The sequence below is a fragment of the Neodiprion lecontei genome, chromosome 4 (assembly GCF_021901455.1).
Source record: "Neodiprion lecontei isolate iyNeoLeco1 chromosome 4, iyNeoLeco1.1, whole genome shotgun sequence".
NCBI classification, from domain to species: domain Eukaryota; kingdom Metazoa; phylum Arthropoda; class Insecta; order Hymenoptera; family Diprionidae; genus Neodiprion; species Neodiprion lecontei.
This window is the reverse complement of record NC_060263.1, coordinates 16,180,245-16,202,683: the sequence shown is the minus strand read 5'-3', so window position 1 is coordinate 16,202,683 and position 22,439 is coordinate 16,180,245. Positions and strand designations below refer to the sequence as shown.

Genomic DNA, 22,439 nt, shown 5'->3' with positions numbered 1-22,439 from the left:
GCTTCTTGGGACAGTCATATTTTTTTCCTAGCAATTAGAGTGAAAGTGAGAGAGAGACAAAGAGCGAGGGGAAAACCTTAGAAAGCCTTGTAAGGTTACTCGAGAAGATTAGATAGCCAAAAATTGATGCTTATTATTATTTTATCACGAGATGATGCACGTTGAATATTTGTCGGATAATTATATTCGTACGTGCGAAAATGGCAAAATAATGGAATTACAAACAAAAGTTTAGATATCGATGTTTCCTTTTAAATCGCTTTGAAAGTCTTCGAAATATAGTCTAAGAATGTATTAGAAAGATGATTCGGAATTAAAAAAAAAAATCTACTCGATTTAGAACATTTTTTTTTAAACGATTAGAAACGAAGCATCGATGTCTGAAATTTTGATTCCACTGTTTACTATTTTTGAATTTTCAAGAAATCGCTCGGATGAATATAAGTATGTCACAATCGTGCTCCATTTAAGACTGTCTCGTATAGACAAAATTTATGAAAAATGTCAACTTGCAACTTAATTAATAAGACGCGTCGGTTGAACTTGCAAAATTTTTCAACTTAAATGACATTTTAACCGTACATATATGTACCGATAAAGTTTCACAAAACGAGTAAATTATTCAACCTGTGTGGATTAATCAAGTATTTTGTACAGCGTGCATCGGGCATTATACGTATTATAATATTATAACAACAAGGCGAAACTTTGCGAGACGTCTGTGAAAATTCTATATTTAAAATCAATGTGTAATATACCGAGCGCACACACAAAAACGTCAGCGACTGGCTTCGGGCCAAAAAATCAACGGCTTGGTTAATACCAGTCATTATACTTATATATATTACATTATTCCAAATGTGTGTACAGTTGGACTCCGTCGTGAAAGCTAAGCTTTGATTTTGCGCAAACGGTATTATACACTTTGAAGATCGCTTGTTTTTTTTTTTTTTTTTTTTCTCTGTTTCTTTTCTCTCTAACCTTCGTCGACGATGAGATTTGAACGGTTTCCGTTATGCCAATTTTAAGAAAATGACTCATCTCGTGTAGCAAGGAAATAGTTAATGAGTTTCTTAAACCGGGGGAAAAAAAAATAAAATGTTCTCATAAATTCTTAAGGAATTTTTGACGCCATGTAACGGTTTTTCTCTCCTTCACTTTGTCTTTCTTTCATTCTTTTCGTTCATAAATACACAGGCGCGATACAGGAGAGGCATGCGGAATTATCGTTGACTCAACTATGCGCACGAGGAAATTGAAATTTCAATGCAATATCGAAAAGAAGATGAAAAAAAAAGCAAGAAATAAATAAATAGAACGTCAGAACGAAGAATAGAAATACCACAAATTTTTCCATTGCACAACGTTTCGAGACAAAGATTATTTATACATATAATTTAACGTATTGTATAAGTAGAAAATATGAGTTCCCGAATTCTCATAGTTTAAATTCTCATCCACATTCGTTTTACGTTTTTCAATTCTAATAATAAAATAACATAATTTCCTTGTCGGTTTTATTCCTTTCTCTTACCAATTCTTATTTTTCGAAAAGACAGTTTTCATGATATTTTTAAACGTACACTGACAACGTGTCACTTTTTGTGATCGTTTCATTTTTTTTTTTTTATTTTCATACCTGTTTCAAATCTGGTATAACACTTACCGCATCTCCGATTTGATTACTGATTTTTTAAATTGTTTCTCCAGTGTTAAAATACATTTACCATTTTTGCAAAAAAATATTTTTTTTCTCGGTCGATAAAAATTAATTTAGGTATCTCGAGATGGGTTTGAAAATTCGTAGGGTAAAGACGAGTGATTGAAAAAATGTGAAACTTTTTTTAGAAGATTTTCAGACGCCATAGTAACGCAGCAAAAATCTTTAATTAAATAAAAAAATGTCACGGTCAATCGTTGACTGACTTGGCTTGTAATGCCGATCTATATTAAGCTGTGAAAAAAACTGAACAAAACTTTTAGCAGAGCAAATGAATCCAAAAATATACATCCGCTTAGATTTTCCGACGTTTCTCTCTTCTAGCGCGATTTGTCTACAGTTTTTAATTAATTCACGGTATACCGATTCTTACCAAATGAACGGATCAGCTGATTTTATTCGCAGGCCGTGATCGTATAAATTCTGTAGTAGGTAATGTTATATATACATGTGTATTGTGTACGCATAAGGTTACGTCAATTCAAACATATATAACGTACACCCGTTTTGGTAGGCCGAGGACGTGATCGGCGTACACAAATCAGCTTGCAGCGTTGTAAATCACGTTCTTCTTCGTTTCCTTTATCTACCGTATCTATATATGAGGGATTCTCCGTCGACTCGGCCACTTTTTTTTCGACCATCTCAGATCTGCCCCATAATTGGTTATATCAAAGTACTACTAAAAGGTACTCTATGTGAATTATTTCAGATTTTTTAATTCATTATTTGAGAAATTGCCGTTTACTTTTCAAATGAATATATCTCGGAAACTTGAAGTAACTGAAAAAAATGACTCTACATAGAAGTTGTAGTTTTTTGTTAGCTTTCGCGAGGAATTTTTGAAAAAATTTTTACCCACCGGTAACGCTGATTTTTTACCAAAAAAGGACGAAATTATTTTTTTTATTCAAAAAGGACCCTTTTTTTTGCTGAAAAAATTACAGAGTCTTCCAATATGTGTGACAATATCGCCAAAAAATCGCCAGAGTGGCACGGATCGAGGTTCTAGGGTAAAAAAAATGAACCCACACAAATTCGGTCGAGGTTCCAGTATAAAGAAATTAATTTGTGCGGCTTTATTTTTTGTGCGGCCAAGTTGACGGCGAATCCCTCATATATAACGTGTATACAATACATATACATATTATTAGAGTGGCCCTTAATATTGTTAAAAAAAAAAAAATTTTCTCTCACCCTTTAAATTGACTCGAAATACTAAAAAATGATTTTTAAACGTGAAATCCGCTCTTAATTTTAATATTAACTCGTGCCTCAAAAGCGCTTTAAAGGAGTTAAAATCGATTAGGAGTAATTATCGAGGTAAAAAACTTGAAAAAAATAATTTTTGCATAGTTTTTCCTGCGAAAATCAATGCCGTTATTCGTATTTCGACAGCGTTGCTTTTTTTTACGTGAAATCGATACGAGAAAATCGAAAAATAATCGGATCAAAATACCACAACGCTAGATTGGCAATAATTATGTTCGGAGATGTTACATTGATTTCCAGCTCATTTTTGTTGAAGTTTCATCTTTATTCAAATTAAAAATTTTCCAAAAAACAACTTATTTCTGCTTCTTAAATTCAAATCAAATAATCTCTTATTTTATCGAATTAAAAACGATTATTTTATACGTATTTATTAGCGATTAATAACATATCGAAAATTCAGTTTTTTATCCTCACATTGCTCTAATATATGTATCACCTTAAGAAATTCAGATAAGTCTGCGGAATACGGTAAAATTACTTTTAGATTAGTTTAAGCTGCTACGTAATGTTATTTCATTGTTTACATGCAAATTGATGAAAAAAATAGTTAAAAAATCTATTTTAACTCCTTTAAAGAGTCTTTGGGCTATATATACACGGGTTAATATTAAAATTGAGAGCGGATTTCACTTTTTGTACATGTATACGTTATACTGTATGAAAAAAATCGACCATTTTTTTTTCAAATTCCAGTCTGAAGTATTGTTCAAAATGACGAAAAAAAGCTGCCGTCCAAGTTTCAGCTCTGTACTCTCTGTAGGGGAGAAAAGCTTAGGTTCGCGAGCTTATTAAGCGAATTATCAGGTAGCAAAATTAAATTTTTGGAAAAATATGTGTTTACAGTTTAAAGTCTGAAACCGAACTGTTTTTACAATAACGCTGGTTGACGCAGCAGCCTGATTCATTTCATAACATATGAGAGCATTAGATTGATATTCAATTACATACCGCAGTGTATAAATCGACGAGAAAAGATAATAAATAAATTTAAATCGAATCAACTGCGAACGAGATTTTTGAAATTTTATTCTTTCTCGATTTTCTTAGATTCGGCGAAACATTACGTTCAATTTCGAATGCACGCATATATTATTATGTTATATACTTCGCGTTATTAATTTCGAATAAAATCGAAAACAGACTGTAATCTGTACAAGGTATATATTCACATGCATATGTATGAGGCATTCCATGACATCTCGATCAAGATTTTTACGTCCATGTCTCAGATTGGCTTTTCAAGTTTTGGTATGAAAGTAAATGACGAAAAATGCAATCGCAATTTTTTTCAGAATATTTTCGACCCAGCGTATCTGAAGTATGATGTAAAAACTTTAAAAAAAAGAACCTACTTTCTAAGATCTGAAAAATTCAGAAAAGTCTTTCATTTTTCTTATTAATCTTTTGAATTTATGAAATCTTCATCTTCTAACAGGTGTCAAAAACTTTTGTTATACTTTAAAAGATTTCTCTGAATTTTCTCAGAATCGAGAAAGTGAGTTTTTTTTTTTTTTTTAAGTTTTCAAATAATACTTCAGATACGCTGGGTCGAAAAATTGTGAAAAAAATTGCGATTGTATCTATCGTCACGTGCTATCATACAGAAATTATAAAGCCAATCTGAGACATCGACGCAAAATCTTGATCAAGATCTCATGGAATACCCCATATATATATATAAATATATATATATAAACATGCATGCATATAAGTCTGCTGCTAAATTGTTTTTTTTTTTTTGTTATCAATTTCGCAATTATAATCGCATTTGAACCGTACGAAAGGACGAAACGTTTGTAATACAACAACATTTGCACATATGTATAGTATTATATATATATATATGTATAACCGTACAACGAATTACGTATAAAACTGTTACATCCGGCTCACCTTGATCTTCGGATTTGTTGTTATACTTGATATATATTTTTTCTTTCTTTCCCCCCCTCCCATAGCTCTTCGTAATAGTTAGGATAGGAATGTAGGTAATAAATGTACTCCTTCATCGCACCTGTGCTGAAACTTCGGGTTTTTCATTTTATTTTTTGTAACCTCGACGAATGAAATAACGTGCGTATTTTATAATGTGAATAAAAGTACGTGTCCGATACGCTACGTACGAGAAATCACAGCACGTGTTGCCCGAAGGCACTCGTTGATTTATTATCATTATCGTCGTCGTCGTCTCCTTATTACGATCAATCTTATCACCTTTTCACGAATTCATACTTTGTCTTCGAATTTTCCAACGCTTGCTGTTGTCGTGGTGGAAATATATTTATCGAATATATTTTTCGATAAAAAAGACTGCATCTTCACGAATATCATGTGAAATTCATTTTAAGATAGATTCTCAAGAAATGAAACAAAAAAAGAAGATATGCATGAAACGGGATCGGCATAGTATTAATTATATATAACATCGAAATTATTAGGGTGGGATTATCATAATTAATACTTAGTACAAATAGTGCGAAACGGATGTTCAAAAAATTCGAGATCCCTGAAATATTTATTGCATCGATTCAATTATGATTCCACTATCGTTCCGGAACTTTAAACATTTGACGGAACATACTCCGGAAGGTCTGTTTTTACCCTCAAAAAGTACAAATACAAAGAAGAATGAAAAACGATTTTTTTTTTTTTTTAGCCTCTCAGTTTATTACAGGATTGGAAATGTCAAAAAATATGTTTCTTTTCACGAGTTTCCGAGGATTCACCTTAAAATGGATTTGATATTTTAAGAGAATAGATAAAAAAAAGATTCAAGGTGAGGAAACGCCAAAGAATCGACGACAAGTTTTGAATTCGAAAACGGTGGATAAAATTGATCGACCCGTGTTTCTCCTGTTGTAAAATGATAAATCGGCCTAAAAGTTGTACAATGTTCGTGCATCTTACTTAGTGTTATAAAACTATAATGAAATACGATCCAAATTCACCTTAGAGAAATTATAAGCTTATAGATCGACGTTTGATCGAGTTTATATTTATCCTCATGCGGTATGCACGATGTGCTCCTTGAGAAATACTACAAGTCGCTACTTAACACAACCTCACCTCGCCTCTCTGATCCGACGAGAAAACTCAGTTCGTTGCCAAACTTTCGATGTCGGTATTAAACGCGTGGCAAATGGTACACGATACGTACATATCTATGTACACCAGAGTAAAACGGAGAACCATATGCATGATCTATCTATCAAACGTCAGTCAAAAAGCAAATCTTTAGTTCGGGAGTTGGTGCAGTGCCGGAAGCATACGCGAACCGAGTTATGCTGCACTTTGGTAAAAAATTATCGTTTCTCATTCCCTGTTGTATGAATTTAACCAACGTTACGTCACGAGGAATACCTTTGTACGATTATTAATAACAATAAAAATAATAACAGTGGCGCATTGAGTAATACAAGAAAATAAAAACGACCAACCGTATCACAGTAATGATTATAACAACGGTAATCGAATAAAACAGAACGTATTAAATTAAACGAACACTAAATAGAGTTTGAGAAAAAAAGAAACGCGAATATATTGTACATTCGTAGAAACGAAATGGAAAAATCGCGAGAGTGAGAATAAGGATAAAATAAAGTATCGATCGGTATACTCTTCGAAAGATGTCATAAAAATCGATATGCGGATTATTGGTTGACGATATACTTGTTTAATACATGCATATTACGCGCAAGCGCGTTTACTATTACATAATAATAGTATATAATCCACGTGACGCATGACGCGTTTCAGGTACATAACATACATAGTTATATGAAAATGCAGTCAATGCCCTCGACGTGATTCGATCACATAGGTATATGCATGTAAATATAATATAATGTAGCATACACGTGTTCAGGTATATTGTACGATAAAATGTTTTCCTACAATCTTAAAACTATTGTTACAATACACATTTCGCGAAACAATGATTCATTTTACGAATGAAAAATTGTCGTCCGTTACTTATTTTTTTTTTTTCAACATTTTTTCCGCTTTATTTTTTATAATCTTACTCGACGCGTTGAAACGATCGGTTTATAATTGTTATCAGCACTGATACCGGTATCGATTACAAGAATAATAACAATACCAATAATGATGGTGATTATTGTAATAACGAAATCGAGAGAAAACTATAATCTGCACGTTTAATTTTTCTTTTTAAACAATCGAATATTAAATAATTAGAGAAAAGTTTAAACAAAGAAAAACGCGAATGAGCATTAGAGAGAATTTTGTCACAGTTGCCAACAATACTTGTAGGTATACGTTGAGATGTATGTATGTATGTATACATATGTATAATACAACAATACCGCACTATTATCGCGCGTGATCGGCTGACTCTATATTATAAGCATGCTCATCTAAATTTAACGCATTAGTCGTCTAAAAGTCTTGGCCGCGTTGTAACTTAACTCTCTTCGCCTAAAAACGAGACGGAACAAATATCTGCAGCAACGAAAACGAAAGGAAAAACGATGTTCTTATTCGAAGAAGAATCGTCGATCAACGTTCATCGATCGTTCAAACGATCCGCTTCGTTCGTCACCTGATTTGAAGAGAAGAAAAAATAATAGGAAGAAAAAAAAAAAAAAAACAAGAATACGACGAAACGAAATTCGGAACATTTTTTAAATAATACAAACAGCCTTTTCCATGCCGTTTTACGTACTGCTGATGCTGATGCTGTTGCTCGACGCATTTTACGAAACAAAAATTACTCGTTGTAACGATTTGAATGTTGATGCCGGCAGTTGCAGTTCTAAACAACAGAGCATATTTCGTCTGCAACGATGAATACGTTGTAAGTTTATGATGTAATTCATCGGGACAAAGAAGAGAGAGGGAGAAATCTCTTACGTCGTGACTGTTGATTACGTTTAGTAATTCTTCACTTTAAATTTTTTTGTTCTCTCCCTCTCTCTCTCTCTTTCTCTCTCTTTTCCATCATTACACGCAAAATCACGTATTTAAACTGAAGATAATTTTTTTTCACCCCGTCCCATCTCATCAATTAAATTAAATTTTCATAAGCATACTTATATGCTGGGAACTGTTTACTGTACACATGCGTATTATTATCAATATTTGAAATCGTGTAAATCTTATTGTCTGTTGTACGATTATGCAGTTACACACATAGGTTCGTCATTCGTCACGTGTCGAAATAAAACAAAGAGAGTAAGAAATAAACCAGACGACGTCAAAACAACGGGTGCGAAAGAAAACAAAGTCTTCATCTTGAAAGAAAAAAACCGCTGCAGGCAGCAATCGACGCCTGCATTTAGATGACGTTGACGCGCATGCGTGAAATGCGGGTTGCGAGTTATTTGGCGCATATTTTCACCGTCATTTGTTTATCAAAAAAAGAGAGAAATTTCAGCCGAATCGTTGGGACAACTGCAGGGTTAAAAAATGTGTGTAGATATAGAAATTTCCGATTTGTGACATCGAGAAAACGATTTTTCTCCTCTTTTCCTTTTTCTTTTCTTAATCTTTAACGACCGATTCGAGATAAAGGAAAGGAAAAACTAAAACAACAACAACACTGTATCTACATACTTAAATTCATCAATGCATTATTATTCATTTACGTACTTATATCTATAAATGAGAGAATTACAAATCCGTTATCAAATGAGTATAGGTATACATACTATACACATACGAAACGCGTTAAGACCGTTAATTGTCAGTCGTATCTGCACAAGAGAAGAAACGCAGCAACGCAAAAAAAGAGAAAGAAGGCAAAAGAACGTCTCTGACTGGTCGATACATAGTAACTTGTACTACTCTATGCATGCATACCGATTTTCATCGCGACGATAAAGTAACAATATGTAATTTTGACCGAACTCCAAGTGAATTGCGCAACATTTATACCTAATGAGGTATCCGTATATATATACATGTATATATATGTATAATTCTCGAGGGAGAAAAATATTATAAACAGAAAAATCATGATCATCATCATCTTCATTATCATCAAGAAGACTATCATCCTGCACCCATCGCATGGAATGCCTAGTACAAACGGAGACTCGTAACAAGTTAACAAAAAGAGAACATGCAGTTTGCTGGTCAAATGAAAAAATTTCGAAAGAAACAACCGATATTATAGTGATGATAATGTGAATGCAAAATGAGAATTGATGGTGAAAAATTTTCTAATATAATAAAAAACAATTCGCAGATGTATGGACGCTACACGAAGGACCTGGGTGAATACGCGAAAGAAGAAGCAAGAAGACTCCGATCCCACGACAGAGCCAGACGGAAATTGGACAAGGACCGTACCCACGAGCTGAGAAAGTCAAAGAAGCGAGGACCCCTATGTAGAAAACTATTAGCTGTGCTTGCGTTCACATGGAAACACACGGGGGCCCGTTTAGGCGAGGATTGGGTCTTCCTTGCTCTCCTCGGCGTCATCATGGCCATTCTAAGCCATGCCATGGACAAGGGCATTTCACTTTGCAACAACGGTACGGGTGATGCACATTTATATGGGGCATTCCGCGCCAGTTGAGTAAACGGTTCACCATGACAGTTTTTAATTTCACCAAGGATTTTTCCTACGTCAGTACGACCCCTGATAAGCTTCCGATAATAATTTGAAATTCTATTAATCACTCCTCTTTACTCTGATTTTTTCAATCCCATCTGGAAAACACCCAAATTGATATTTATGAAACGAGAAAAAAAAAAAACATTTGGTTTCCGAAATAAAACATTTTCACCCAAGATTCGCAGTGGAGATTCGATTTTTTTCTATTTTATTTATCATTGTTTCTATCTTCAAACTAGATAAGAATCTACTGAAAAAACTTTGTACCAAAGCGTGAGTTTATTTTAGAATCGGAGAAGCAATAAAAAAAAAGTCAGTAATCAAATCGGAGATGCGATATGTATTATAATAGATTTTTGAGCAGGTATGAAAATATAAAAAACGAGGTCCCACCCTGAATCTTGCGTGAAAATATTTCATTTAGGAAACCAAATATTTTTGTTCTTGTTGCAGAAAAATAAATTTGGGTGTTTTTGAGACGGATTTAAACAATCACGAAGTAAAGACGTGTGATTCAGAAAATATGAAAAAAATCTTGGAATCTTTTCGGAGGTCTGACTAACGTAGGACAAATCCTTGATGAAATTAAAAAATGTGATCAAGCGTTTACCGACTTAGCGTGGAATGCCCCAAGTACAAAGTGTAGTGATTGTGCATAAGGGCAAAGTTCGTAACGCGTATGTAACAATGCCTATCAGAGAAGACACCTACATTTTGCAAAGTCAATTCCTTCAAAGTTATCCTCATGTTGGAAAATGGTGAATTTTTCTGCACCGTTTCGTTACGTTAACGTTACCAACATCAATCTCATGGTTATAGTTATGGTCAATGGTAAATTACTACTTATATTCTCTATATACAGTCATTGAAACATTCAGTTATGACACTTTTTGCTCCGTCTCTTGAGAATACGTACATCAGATGTACAGTCCAGTCGAAACAATGCCTGAAGAAAAGGAAAAAGTGCACCACTGAGGTTCCTCAAGTTAAATTAGGTCTGACAAAGTATAAAGAAACGAAAAAAAAGCAACGGATTTGCGGGGAAAAAATTTCATTGTCAGTTATAAGCAACTTGTCAGACTAGAATTATCGTTGAAACGGAAATACCTGAAATTAAAAATTATTGACTCCAATCGTGACCCTCTGATCCTCAATCTCTTCGTTTCGACAGTTCTTCGAAGACATTGTAAAAAGTAATGAAATTACAGCGAGGATATGGCTGTACCAAGACCTGACGACGCAGCCGGCGCTGCAGTATCTAGCATGGGTGTCGCTTCCGGTGTGCCTGATCCTGTTCAGCGCAGGTTTCGTGCACATAGTAGCCCCGCAGAGCATAGGATCAGGGATCCCGGAGATGAAAACGATCCTGCGAGGAGTGGCGTTGAAGGAGTACCTGACGTTCCGAACCCTGGTGGCGAAGGTGATCGGGCTGACAGCGACACTGGGCTCGGGTTTGCCGCTGGGCAAAGAAGGTCCGTTCGTCCACATAGCGAGCATAGTGGCAACGCTGCTGTCAAAGCTGGTCACGAGCTTTCAGGGTATCTACGAAAACGAGAGTCGAAATTGCGAGATGCTGGCGGCGGCTTGCGCGGTCGGTGTCGCGGCCTGTTTCGCAGCCCCCATAGGCGGTGTTCTCTTCAGCATAGAAGTAACGACGGTTTACTTCGCCGTGAGGAATTACTGGCGAGGTTTCTTCGCCGCCGTTTGCGGTGCGACCACCTTCAGACTACTCGCCGTTTGGCTGAACAAGGAAGAAACCATCACCGCCATGTTTCCGACAAATTTTACCGCCGAATTCCCCTTCGATCCTCAGGAGTTATTCGTGTTCGCCATTATCGGTGTGGGAAGCGGTCTCGGTGGCGCTTTTTACGTATGGCTTCACAGGCAGTACGTCATATTCATGAGGAAGAACAAGAGCATGAACAGGTTCCTTCAGAAAAAGTGAGAGACTTGTCTTCGTCGTCCTCGTCCTCTTTTATTTCGTTTCTTCGAACTCTAGCATGCTTTGATTTTCAGCCGGTTTTTGTATCCCGGAATCGTCACCCTCTTGGTAGCAACGATTTCGTTTCCGTTGGGCCTGGGTCAGTTCATGGCGGGAGATTTAACGACCCACGAACAGGTGCTCGGATTGTTCGTAAACTTCACGTGGTCGAAGCCGGAGTTGACAGTTCTGGAAATGAACGTCCTTCAGCACTGGTCATCCGCGTACACAGACGTCTTTGTCGGTCTCTTCAGCTACGTGGCCTTCACCGTGAGTCTTGCACACCATAAAAACATATAAAAGTGACGATAAAAGACTCTCAGTCCAGTAGATGATACCGATAAATAAAAAATAGGTCGGGTCAAACCTTCGATGACAAATTTGAAATTTTCAACATTTGTTTATCATGTCATCTTGCAGTTCATATTCTCCATAATAAGTTCAACCGTACCAGTTCCTTCGGGTATATTCATACCAGTTTTCAAAATCGGAGCAGCGCTTGGCCGAGCCGTAGGAGAAGGGATGGCTCTTTGGTTCCCGAACGGCGTCAGATACGGTGGTATTAATAGCGCAATTACACCTGGTAAGTGAATCGCCTTTTTCCCTTTCCCTCGGTAATCAAACTCCAAAATTGTCGGCCCGCAAGCCAGCAGTAACTATGTAACCAAATAATTTTTTTCCACACATTGTAATGTAAGAATCACTTAATTGGTCAATTCAACCTTGTTGAATGACCGCGGCACTGCATATAAAGAAAACCATTTGCGTCAGGCAAACGTATTTATTACCTTTTCATGGCTGTGCATGGAGCCAATGAAGTTTGTTTGACTCCACCTTTGTTGATTCATAACGCTGACTGCAACCCGTTATTTGCACTCTGATAGTCGGTCTCTCTCTCTATTGCTTCGCTCGTTCCTTCACGACCTAGAGCCTCTAATTCTGGCAATTTACAATTATCTGTTTTGTTATATAGGAGGCTACGCGACCGTCGGAGCAGCGGCCTTTTCCGGCGCGGTAACGCACACGATATCAGTAAGCGTAATAGTGATCGAAATGACCGGTCAGATAACGCACATAGTGCCAATAATGATCGCGGTACTAATAAGCAACGCTATAGCGGCGCTTCTGCAGCCGAGCATATACGACAGTATAATACTGATAAAGAAGCTGCCCTACCTACCCGACTTGTTGCCATCAAGTTCAGGTACGAATCGCTAAGGGGAATTGAATAAAATCAAATTTCGCACGAGGAATGCGACATTTTCTCAAACTCGTGTCTCAATTTTCGCAGGAATGTACAACGTCTACGTCGAGGACTTCATGGTCCGTGACGTGAAGTATATCTGGCACGGAATCACCTATCAGAAGCTCAAGGACATACTGAAGGAGAACCGAAAGCTGCGGGGGTTTCCACTTGCGGATAACCCGGGCTCGATGATACTCTTGGGCTCCATCCAACGGTTGGAGCTGATCAAGCTGATAGAAAAGCACATCGGTCGAGAACGGCGGCTTCAGGTTGCTCAGAAGTGGCAAAAGGAGGCGGAAGAACGGGCGAGGGAGGAAATGGAACGGCAGCTCAGAGAACAGGAGAGAACCCGGAGGCCATCCAGGTTCGAAGTCATTCCGGCGCCCGATATTCTCAAACTTCAACGCCAGAGCGCCAGCGATCTCACAACTACTGGAAATGACGCGGTGAGTGTCACGATTAAAATTGAACGGTATTAAGTGAACGGCAAATAGGGTGACGACCGATTCTCATACGACGGTATTGAGTTTGGTAATGAAAGATTGGAAAAAAACAAACAACATTCTGCTACTTTAGTGTGATTTTCAAAGAGTTGATTCTTAATTTGATTATTACGGTGGTTTACTGCATTCATCGGCAGAGCAATTCTTCTTCAATTAAGATCACGGCCTTGAACTTTATACATCATCCTGCGATTGGAGCAATATTGAGTTGTTATTACATAACGATACCGATCTTACTGTAACTTCCTAAAAGATACTAAACTGTCAAGAAAATCAAATTTCTCTTATTCTCTAATCCATAACACTACGCAGCACGCCTTCCACTCACCGATATTCGGATCCCAGCCAAAGAAGTCGATCCTTAAAAAGACGCACTCGTTCACTCTGAAGGGTTTCAGCCCTTTAGTAAGTCCGGCAGTAACGCCATACACGACGGTAACTGGAGCTGAAAGCAGGTAAAAGACAAAGTCTCTATAAGTATGCAGTGTAAAAAAATTGAGTTACAGGAATGGAGGGTTATTGTAATGGAAAATCAGAAGTACAGAGCTACACTTTACATACAGAGCTGTAAATATTGTTTTTTATTCAGAATCCGATTGGCCTTCGAGGCAATTTTCCGGAAATCAGCAACCCTGCAAGACGTTGACCCCGATCCAGAAATGGGCTCGGGAGGAAGTGTAAACGCCAACAGACAAGACAGCACGGATCTCTTGAACGTGCCTTCTCACCTGCATACCCAGTTAACACCGAGTCCGAATACATCGAAGAAAGTTCAACTGGTAGGTAAAATACAGTATTATGAAACAAATCGATGGATATCTTCGAAACGAGGAAAGATAGCACACGAGCTCACGTTAATCAAATGAGCTCATATGTTCAATAAGCACCCAATTTGTCTAGTAAAATTCATTATCAAATGGACAAAATTTTTGCCAATGGTAACGATGATGGCAATGATGTTTTAGCCACGCGAGAGGGTGATCGACATGTCGGCGGAAGACCAAAAACAGTGGGAAGAAAGCGAGATGGCGCTCGAGGTCGACTTCTCGCGGTGTCACATTGACCCCGCGCCTTTTCAACTCGTCGAGCGAACCTCGTTGCTCAAGGTTCACAGCCTGTTCAGCATGGTGGGTGTAAACCATGCGTACGTAACGGCGATTGGGCGGCTGGTCGGCGTGGTGGCTTTGAAAGAGGTAAGTTTCGAGATATGTCTTCATCAGAATTCACGGTTTCGATTTTTTTCTTGCAACACCGACATCGATCAAAATTACCTACAGGGATAATAATTTTGTGATAGTATGTGAAACTAACGACAACCTGACGTAGTCATTGACAATGAAAATGCGTCTCTACCTTTCAATTTATACGCTACGAGACTTTCCGAATGTCCTGAAGAATTCTTAAAAAATTGTTGTTTATTCTTGCTTAGCTACGAAAAGCAATCGAGGACGCGAACTCAGGTATAATGCCGGTTCACGGTATGGAGACGGGGATCCATGGCTCGGATTCAACTTTAGGCGGTGGTGAATTGTCCTCGGATTTAAGAACCCAAATAACAATAAACTCGGTAACAAATTCCGTGACGCAGGATGATGACAACGAAATAAGTTCACCGCACAATCATCACGAAAAGGTATGAAGAATACAAGGTTTAACGATCCTAATATTATACGCATATATACATATAGTTTAAAACCAAGCAATTGTGATATAGCATACTGTCCTACATGTAATACCTACGATATAAATCAACCCACGTTTAAAAACGGTGCGATTAAAATTTATATAGACGCACAATAATTTAATACGATTCAACAATGCATATAAAATTGTTGGGACTTTAAGAGAATAATGATTGATGTACAATGCGATGTACACAGGTACAATTAGTAAGACCAACGAGAACGACTATTATGATGATTATACATGAACTGTAAAAATGATTACCACTATGGTTATCGTTATTGTCGTTTTTCGTTGTTAATTATAATATCGGTGCTCAAATCATGCTGCAGCTTTACACAGCTTTATTTAGGTTTACAGATTGATTGATACATGTATATGGTGCCGGCATAAAATTGTCCAGTTTGTATACTGTATACAGCTATGCAGGCATGTCTGTAGTAGTATAAGTGTGAGAAATTGTACGATTGGGTATTTTTATTTTAAATCAAACAAACCGATGAACCCCTACTATGCATATGTGCGGAAAAACCATTACCAGTATATCGATGCCAAATACAGGTAAAGAAATTGAAATAAAAATGTAATCTAACAATCTGTATATAATAAGTGTCGATTTGCTTTCTATTTTACTTTTTTCGCTTCTTTCATTTTTTTTTTTTTTCACATCGCCTACAATCGTTAAACCCCTTGTTTCTAGTCCATAACAAAATATAAAATCGCACCACTGTTCACTAATTATTTATATATCATGATCATTTATTTATCAATTTGTTCGTCTCCGCCTTTTGAAGTTCGTTTCTTTGCATGTACAATTTTTCATGAATATGGTGAGTGAGAAAGTTGAAGTGACGAAAAAAATACGCACACAAACAATCGTTGAGAGAGCCAGAATTTGCTTTTTGAAATGCATTTTTTCTTTTTAAATTCTTTCTTTGTAAATTGTTCAACTTCTATTCACTTATGGTCTGTGTGTTTTATTCATTACATGTTTCTGATTGTCGTTTTATTTCTATTGACTAGAAACAACCGATTTTGAAGATAGATATATAACAGCCCACAAAATAATAGAATGATCAAGATATATAATAACATGAAGAAGATAAACTATCTCGTTAGAGATTTTTTTATGTCATTCAACGGTAAATACCTGTCGCACATACATCTGATGAATATTTAAATTCTAACATAAACACGGTTGTGCCAAAAATTATTTGTGTATAACGTGCGCGTGTACACAAATATGAAATACGTATTGTGTGTATATAGGCACAGGTAAACACAATATGATATATATTATTTCAAGTGAACGATCAAATGAATTCTAGTTGTCGACGTAATCGTTATTGTATAGAATTTATAATATTTATGAAATAGCGATTACCGATATGCAACATCGTTAATAATGATAAGAATTGTAATAATAAACCCTAATATACGAATATTGCCTGTACCCTGCATACAGTAATTAATAGATGATAATCTAAGTAATGAAATAAGTAAGTAAGCAAGTAATATTAGTTTATAAGTCAGGGAACAATAATTATAAGATAAGCTGTATCCGCTAGATATAATTCTTGAGTAAAAAAAAAAAACACGATATCGATGTAATATATATATATATATGTGTATATACAGGGTGATTTGCTTCTCATCCCAGGCAAATATCACGGAAACTATTAGAGGTATGAGAAAAAGTTTAATATAAAAAGAAAAAATAGAAAGCGTAGGAGAAAATGAGAGGAACTTGCATTAAGGAGTTGAATGTTTGAGTATATAATTGATCTATTATTAAAAGATATGGAGAGTGCAGTGAGAAGATGTGGAGCAGGAAAAAGGGAAGTGAGGTGAATTTAGATGTTGGCCGAATGAAAGATGACTCGAGAGTGAATAGATGGGAGGAAGGATGCAAGGGACTGGCCAGTTGCAGCTTAGGAGTAGAGGGAGAGAGAGAGTGAGGTGATGATAAGAAGACGATACTGGGTATAAGTTAGCTGTAAGAGTGTGGGAAAAGAATGTAGAGTCTGGAGGACGTCAAATTGTCAAATTTTTTTAATAAATTTTTCAAATTTCCTCAATTTTCAAAAAGTTAACTACTCGACCGCTTTTCCTCGAAACGAAGCATCGAACCCCATGCATGGTTTAAAAAAACTACGAATAGTGTTTTTGATGTGATCAAGCGTCTCCCAAAGCCTCTTAAGCGTAAAAAAATAACGAAACTTTAAATTTAATGCCTTGTCTCAGCAACTGAATGGCCACGTGTTTCAATTTCTGAAAATTTTGTAAAAGGCAAAAAAGTAAATGTTTTTTTTTTACGTATTTGAATCTAGCTTCAAATCTGCTGCCAACTGGTCATCATCTAAGTATGGGTTTCCTAACTAAAACTACGATGTACTCAAAAAATCTCGAAAGTGGGGCAATTCACAAGTCAAACAACTATCTTTCCCCCTCGAAACCCCGCAGGTTCTGTACAAAACTTTATCTTGTATCTCTTCCAGTTTTCGAGATATTCGCCTGGGGCGATTAAAGAAAGCCACCCTGTATACGAACCTTTATATATAAGAGAGGAAGGAAAAATTGTTAATACGATTATACAATAATGATGATGATGACGATGAGGAGTATCAATTTTCGGAAATAAAAAAACTGTGCTGAAGAATAAATCCTGGATTTGTGGTGCGAATAATTGCAAGAAATAATCCGACCGGCTCTGAAATATCAGCAACCGATAATCATGTCAAGAGGAATAAACAATTTATACGTAACTGATTTTGCGCCGTGAAAATAATCCTGATACAGTCATTAACATTCCACGTAACCGAAGTGAAGAGTTTTTTCTAACGCAAATTGTAAATATATCCGCGTTGATTATTGACTTTTATTGTTATTGGTATTATTGTTATTGTTACTGTCATAATCATCACCATCATCATCATCATCGCTATTATCATTAGTATATATTAAATATAACGTATATCAGCTATAAAATATGTAGAAAAATTTTCTTCGTCATTTGCAAATTTCAATAATAATAACAATATATCAGGATGAATATGTACAATATACAAAACAGAAACAACAATTGTACGCGATGGATCGAGAAGAAACGTCATACCATATTTATATATACAGTATATACGTGGTATGAGAATAAGAACATATTACTTAAAGAATTTTTTACACAATTCTTATCCACGAATCTCCTGCACCGGTCCGCATTCCAATACGTACGTTTAACCAATAGACGATTTCTTTTCCTGCTAACTAGGATCAAGATCTGTCTTACCGGCAATGGGTAAGATAGAAACAAAAACACGCTCCGTCGGTAAGACATGAATTCTGACTTGCATCGTTAAAGCGCAAAGTTTAGGCAAGGAAAGAGGCAAAGCGAAAGGATCGTAATGGTACAACGTGAAATTGCAAGGTAAACGTAATAAAATTACGTTTATTCCCACTTGCTGCACCGCAGGCCTCAGGCCGTCCAATCAAAGTTAGACTTTGAAGAGCATTATAACGTTCATACTCCACTACGGAATGAACGATTTCGCCGCGGGTTAACCGCTGCACAACTTTACTTTCACGCCAGTCTTTCGAGGTCCCACCGGACCGCACGGAGTCTCGCTGCGTTAGATTCTATACTTGAAAATTTCAGAACTCAAGTAGACAGGCTGGGTGTCCGTCCAGCACCACCTCAGTAAATAACGGACAATCGTGACATGCGCGACGATATCAGGTGCCGAAACATGTGCGCGATAAAAGAGACGAACTACTACCAGCTGCAGCAGCGGGTTTGACCCTGTAGTCGAGTTTTTTAAATTATACACCTTAGATTGGATATTGAATGTAAAAAGAAGAATAATTTCACAGGTAAATATAATTGTTTATCTCGAATTATGTATATATTACATTATATCGTAACGCGTAACGTTATTTAAGTCGTCTCGAATTTCAATATCATCATCATCGTCATTATTTACTTCTTCGTAACGATAGATAGCATGTAATGTTAAAAAATTTTGATAATTCATTTGATCGTAACATATTTTTGAAAGTTGACTCGGGAAATTTTTATTTTTTTATTTTCCAACACACAAGAATTAATAGAAATTGTTATTGTACATACGTATACATTAATTGGATGAGAGACAATCTCACGTGAAATCTTCGGATATTAAATATTATACGGTCGAATTCGACGAATTGATTAGTATACAGGTAAAACGTGTTTTTAACGATTTTGTTTAGCTATACGCGAAACCTGCCTTAGCTCACGCAATTATCAGAGAAATTATTGAAATTCTTACAAGGATAAGGTTAATTAAATTGCCCCTACTTGTAAAACAATACAACGCGACAAATTATACGTATAATATTATAAGATGATTTGAAACACTTGCGTGATATTTATTTCGGCACATACCTGATACCGAACAAGAAGGAAAACAAGAATTGAAAAAATATGTCCGATAATTTGAAATCAGGAATTTCGCGATGAATCATCTTGCCATAATATTACCTGCACATCGCGACGAAGTCTCCAGAGATTCCGATGCCTGAACAGACAAGACAAACTCTTCCTTATGCTGTATCAATCTTAATTGATCGATACTATAAACCGATGGGTACCGATGGCTATAAACGCCTTACCATTAATTAAAATAGAAACATCGACGAGTTTTCATTTTTCTTTTTTTTTTTTTTTTGCGAACAGTTATAGAGAAAGAAAAAAACAATTTAATTAATTTTTATACACGCGAATCGTACAGATTATATCACATACATACATTTTTTTCTTTTTTTTTTCTATCGTGTATAAGAACGTTGCTGATTTGCGAAGATTTATATATGTGTGACACTTGTATACTTTGAGAACCAAAAATAATTTAAGAAACGAACCTCAACGACGAACCGTTATTATACATATCCATATATTATGCTTCACGGTCAGATTTTATTTACTGTAAAAAGTAGCGTTATGTCAAGTTGACACTTTTAAAATACCTTATTATGGTATGTAATAGATCGATACATATATACGAGTATGTGATGATACATCATGTAGTTACACACACCTTAAATGACAGGGAACAAATCAATTCCAATATAATTCAGACACACACACACACATATATATATATATATATATATGTATATAATTGCACACATATATATATATAATTGCATGTAAATGTAACTATTCTTTCCGCTCCTGCGGTTGTCGAGGCGAAAGTTGAACACCTTGCGGCGACACCGCTCCCCGGATATTATAAATATATACATACAAATTGCACGTAATATACAGATATTAGGATGGTCTTTAATAGGGCTGTTTTTAAATTTTATTACGCTCCCAGGGGCTTAAACACTTTCAAATTGATAGAAAGAAAATTCCCTGAAAATTTGAGCTCTCTAGATCAACTGTAAAATGGTCCGCATTGCGATCGAAGTATCTTACGGAGATAACGCGGAAAGATTTTTTTTTTTTTGACGAATGTATCGAAAATAATGAAGAATACATATTTTTGTAGAGATAATTGAACGCTCTGGAAAAAAGTTCTGATGCATAAAATTCGTAAATGAAAGCGTTCGTGTGTTAATTAACGTTCGAAGTTTAATCAAGTTCGTTAATTTTTTGATTCTAGAAGAGGAAACCCAATATAAACCGCAATGCATGCGGAATTGATTATGTGTTCATCCCGGTTATCGTTGCATAGGTACAAATTTTATGAGAATTAAAATTTTAGAAGAAAGAATATCGCGTGTATATGTAATATAAATCGTATGACAACCAATCATCATACGAGGAAAACGAGGAATAAAATTTTCAAGGATCATAAAGACGCGAATACTGAATCCTGAATCCTGAATCCTGATCTGGGAACTTTGAAGGACGGCAAGCCAGTCATCGGAAGGGAATTCTAAAGAAATGTCTCTGGACCGTACAGAGTCGCAGAAAAACGAATACGTGCGTCATATATATATATATGAGGCATTCCATGCCAACTGAGAGGTCATTTTCCCTGACCCCCGCCAATTTGCTTCATTATTTTTTATATGATTCTGCAACCTAAAAAAAGCACTCACCATTTTTTTCGGATTTTTCGTCCTAACCGTTCTTTTTCAAAAAATGTTACAAACATAACATATGTTTTGTATACGTACAAAATAAGAAAAATTGTTCATCTAAAAAAATATTTAAAAAATACAAAAAATCAATTCTCCACTCTGAACTATGGCTCAAAATTTTTGTTTTGGGACCCTGAAATTATGTGAATTTTTGTACAAAAAATAAAAAATGGCGTTGTTTTTTTAGGACCATAAAAGAATTTTGTAACATTTTTTAAAAAGGAATGGTTGAAACGAAAAATCTGAAAAAAATGGTAAGTGCTTTTTTTAGGTTATAGAATCGTATAAAAAATAATGAAGCAAATTAGCGGGCGTCAGGGAAAATGTCCTCTCAGTTGGCCTGGAATACCTCATATATATATATATTTGCCTTTACACGCTGCATGTACAACGTCTTTCGATTGTAAAATATATATATCATACATATAGCGAAGAGAGGAAGAATAGAGAAGTATTTTTTTTAAATTCTAAGGCAAGTACGTTATACATTCTAAATAGAAAATGACTCGATGAATGCAAGAAATCTCACGCTTCAGATTTTACCGTTCTTCTCATCATCCGGGTTATTATGACACGGTGCAATGGCACAGTGATCCAGTTATCTACTTTTACCCAGCAACAATTTAAACAATGCCGATAATTAATTACAATACAAGTTTGAAAATTCCCGCACTGTAATTATTATGTAAATTTAAGTGAACCTGTGCTAATTATTTATTACAATCTAAAACTTTCGGAGCTTAGAGGCACGTGTTCCAGTTCACGTAGAAGATTAAAACTTGACAGAATTTTTTTTTAACAATTCAGAACAAATCTGGGGAGCGTCCGATTGAAAATTTTTCCTACCCCCAAATAAAAGCCACCATAGCGTGTATGTAAGTATTTTTTAATCTTACATTCGCCATTGAGATTGCCTTTGGCGCTCGATCCCGAGAAGAAGAAATAAAAATCAGTAAACTGGAAATGAAAAAAACAGACCACCGTTATTACATGTATCGTGCATTGCAGTTTTAGGCCATCGACACGTTGGCGTGCAGCACCAGAGTCTGCATATCTAATAATACATACCTGTACATGTAATACGTGGATGAAGCTGTCTCGAGAAATTACAATACACCTATAGGTATACGTAGCTTATAAACGTAGCAGCGTAGGTGCGAAGGTTCGAAGAAATACGCTACAGAAAAAAAAACTAGCGGTGCAAAAAAGTAGAAGAGCAGAGATTTCGTTACACATAAATATATATATATATATATATATTATTGATTTTCATCATCTGATCCGACTTATAATTATATTAGATACTCATATATAACTCCCGTTGG

General features: G+C 35.9%; 2 protein-coding genes across 7 annotated transcripts in view; both read left to right on the top strand.

Moving 5' to 3' along the window:
• LOC107224001 (chloride channel protein 2) overlaps positions 1 to 17,651 on the top strand; it is a 44,548-nt gene extending 26,897 nt beyond the window's left edge. For 4 of the 6 annotated variants that reach the window (XM_015663901.2, XM_046737769.1, XM_015663899.2 and 1 more), the window contains 10 exons: positions 9,204 to 9,492; positions 10,784 to 11,516; positions 11,592 to 11,826; positions 11,977 to 12,139; positions 12,530 to 12,760; positions 12,848 to 13,248; positions 13,618 to 13,760; positions 13,895 to 14,084; positions 14,271 to 14,498; positions 14,735 to 17,651. In XM_015663901.2, coding sequence (XP_015519387.1) covers positions 9,204 to 9,492; positions 10,784 to 11,516; positions 11,592 to 11,826; positions 11,977 to 12,139; positions 12,530 to 12,760; positions 12,848 to 13,248; positions 13,618 to 13,760; positions 13,895 to 14,084; positions 14,271 to 14,498; positions 14,735 to 14,944 — 2,823 coding nt within the window. In that variant the 3' untranslated portion in view covers positions 14,945 to 17,651. Of the gene's footprint in view, positions 1 to 6,245; positions 6,290 to 7,063; positions 7,812 to 9,203; positions 9,493 to 10,783; positions 11,517 to 11,591; positions 11,827 to 11,976; positions 12,140 to 12,529; positions 12,761 to 12,847; positions 13,249 to 13,617; positions 13,761 to 13,894; positions 14,085 to 14,270; positions 14,499 to 14,734 lie in introns of those variants that run through there. The other 2 variants (XM_046737771.1, XM_015663900.2) reach the window with 2 other exon arrangements.
• Positions 17,652 to 18,564: 913 nt separating this feature from the next.
• The window catches only part of LOC107224006 (chaoptin), a 15,150-nt gene continuing 11,275 nt past the window's right edge, over positions 18,565 to 22,439 (top strand). Inside the window, exon 1 of the mRNA XM_015663906.2 lies at positions 18,565 to 18,855. The gene's annotated coding sequence lies outside the window, so the exon portion shown is untranslated. The remainder of the gene's footprint in view (positions 18,856 to 22,439) is intronic.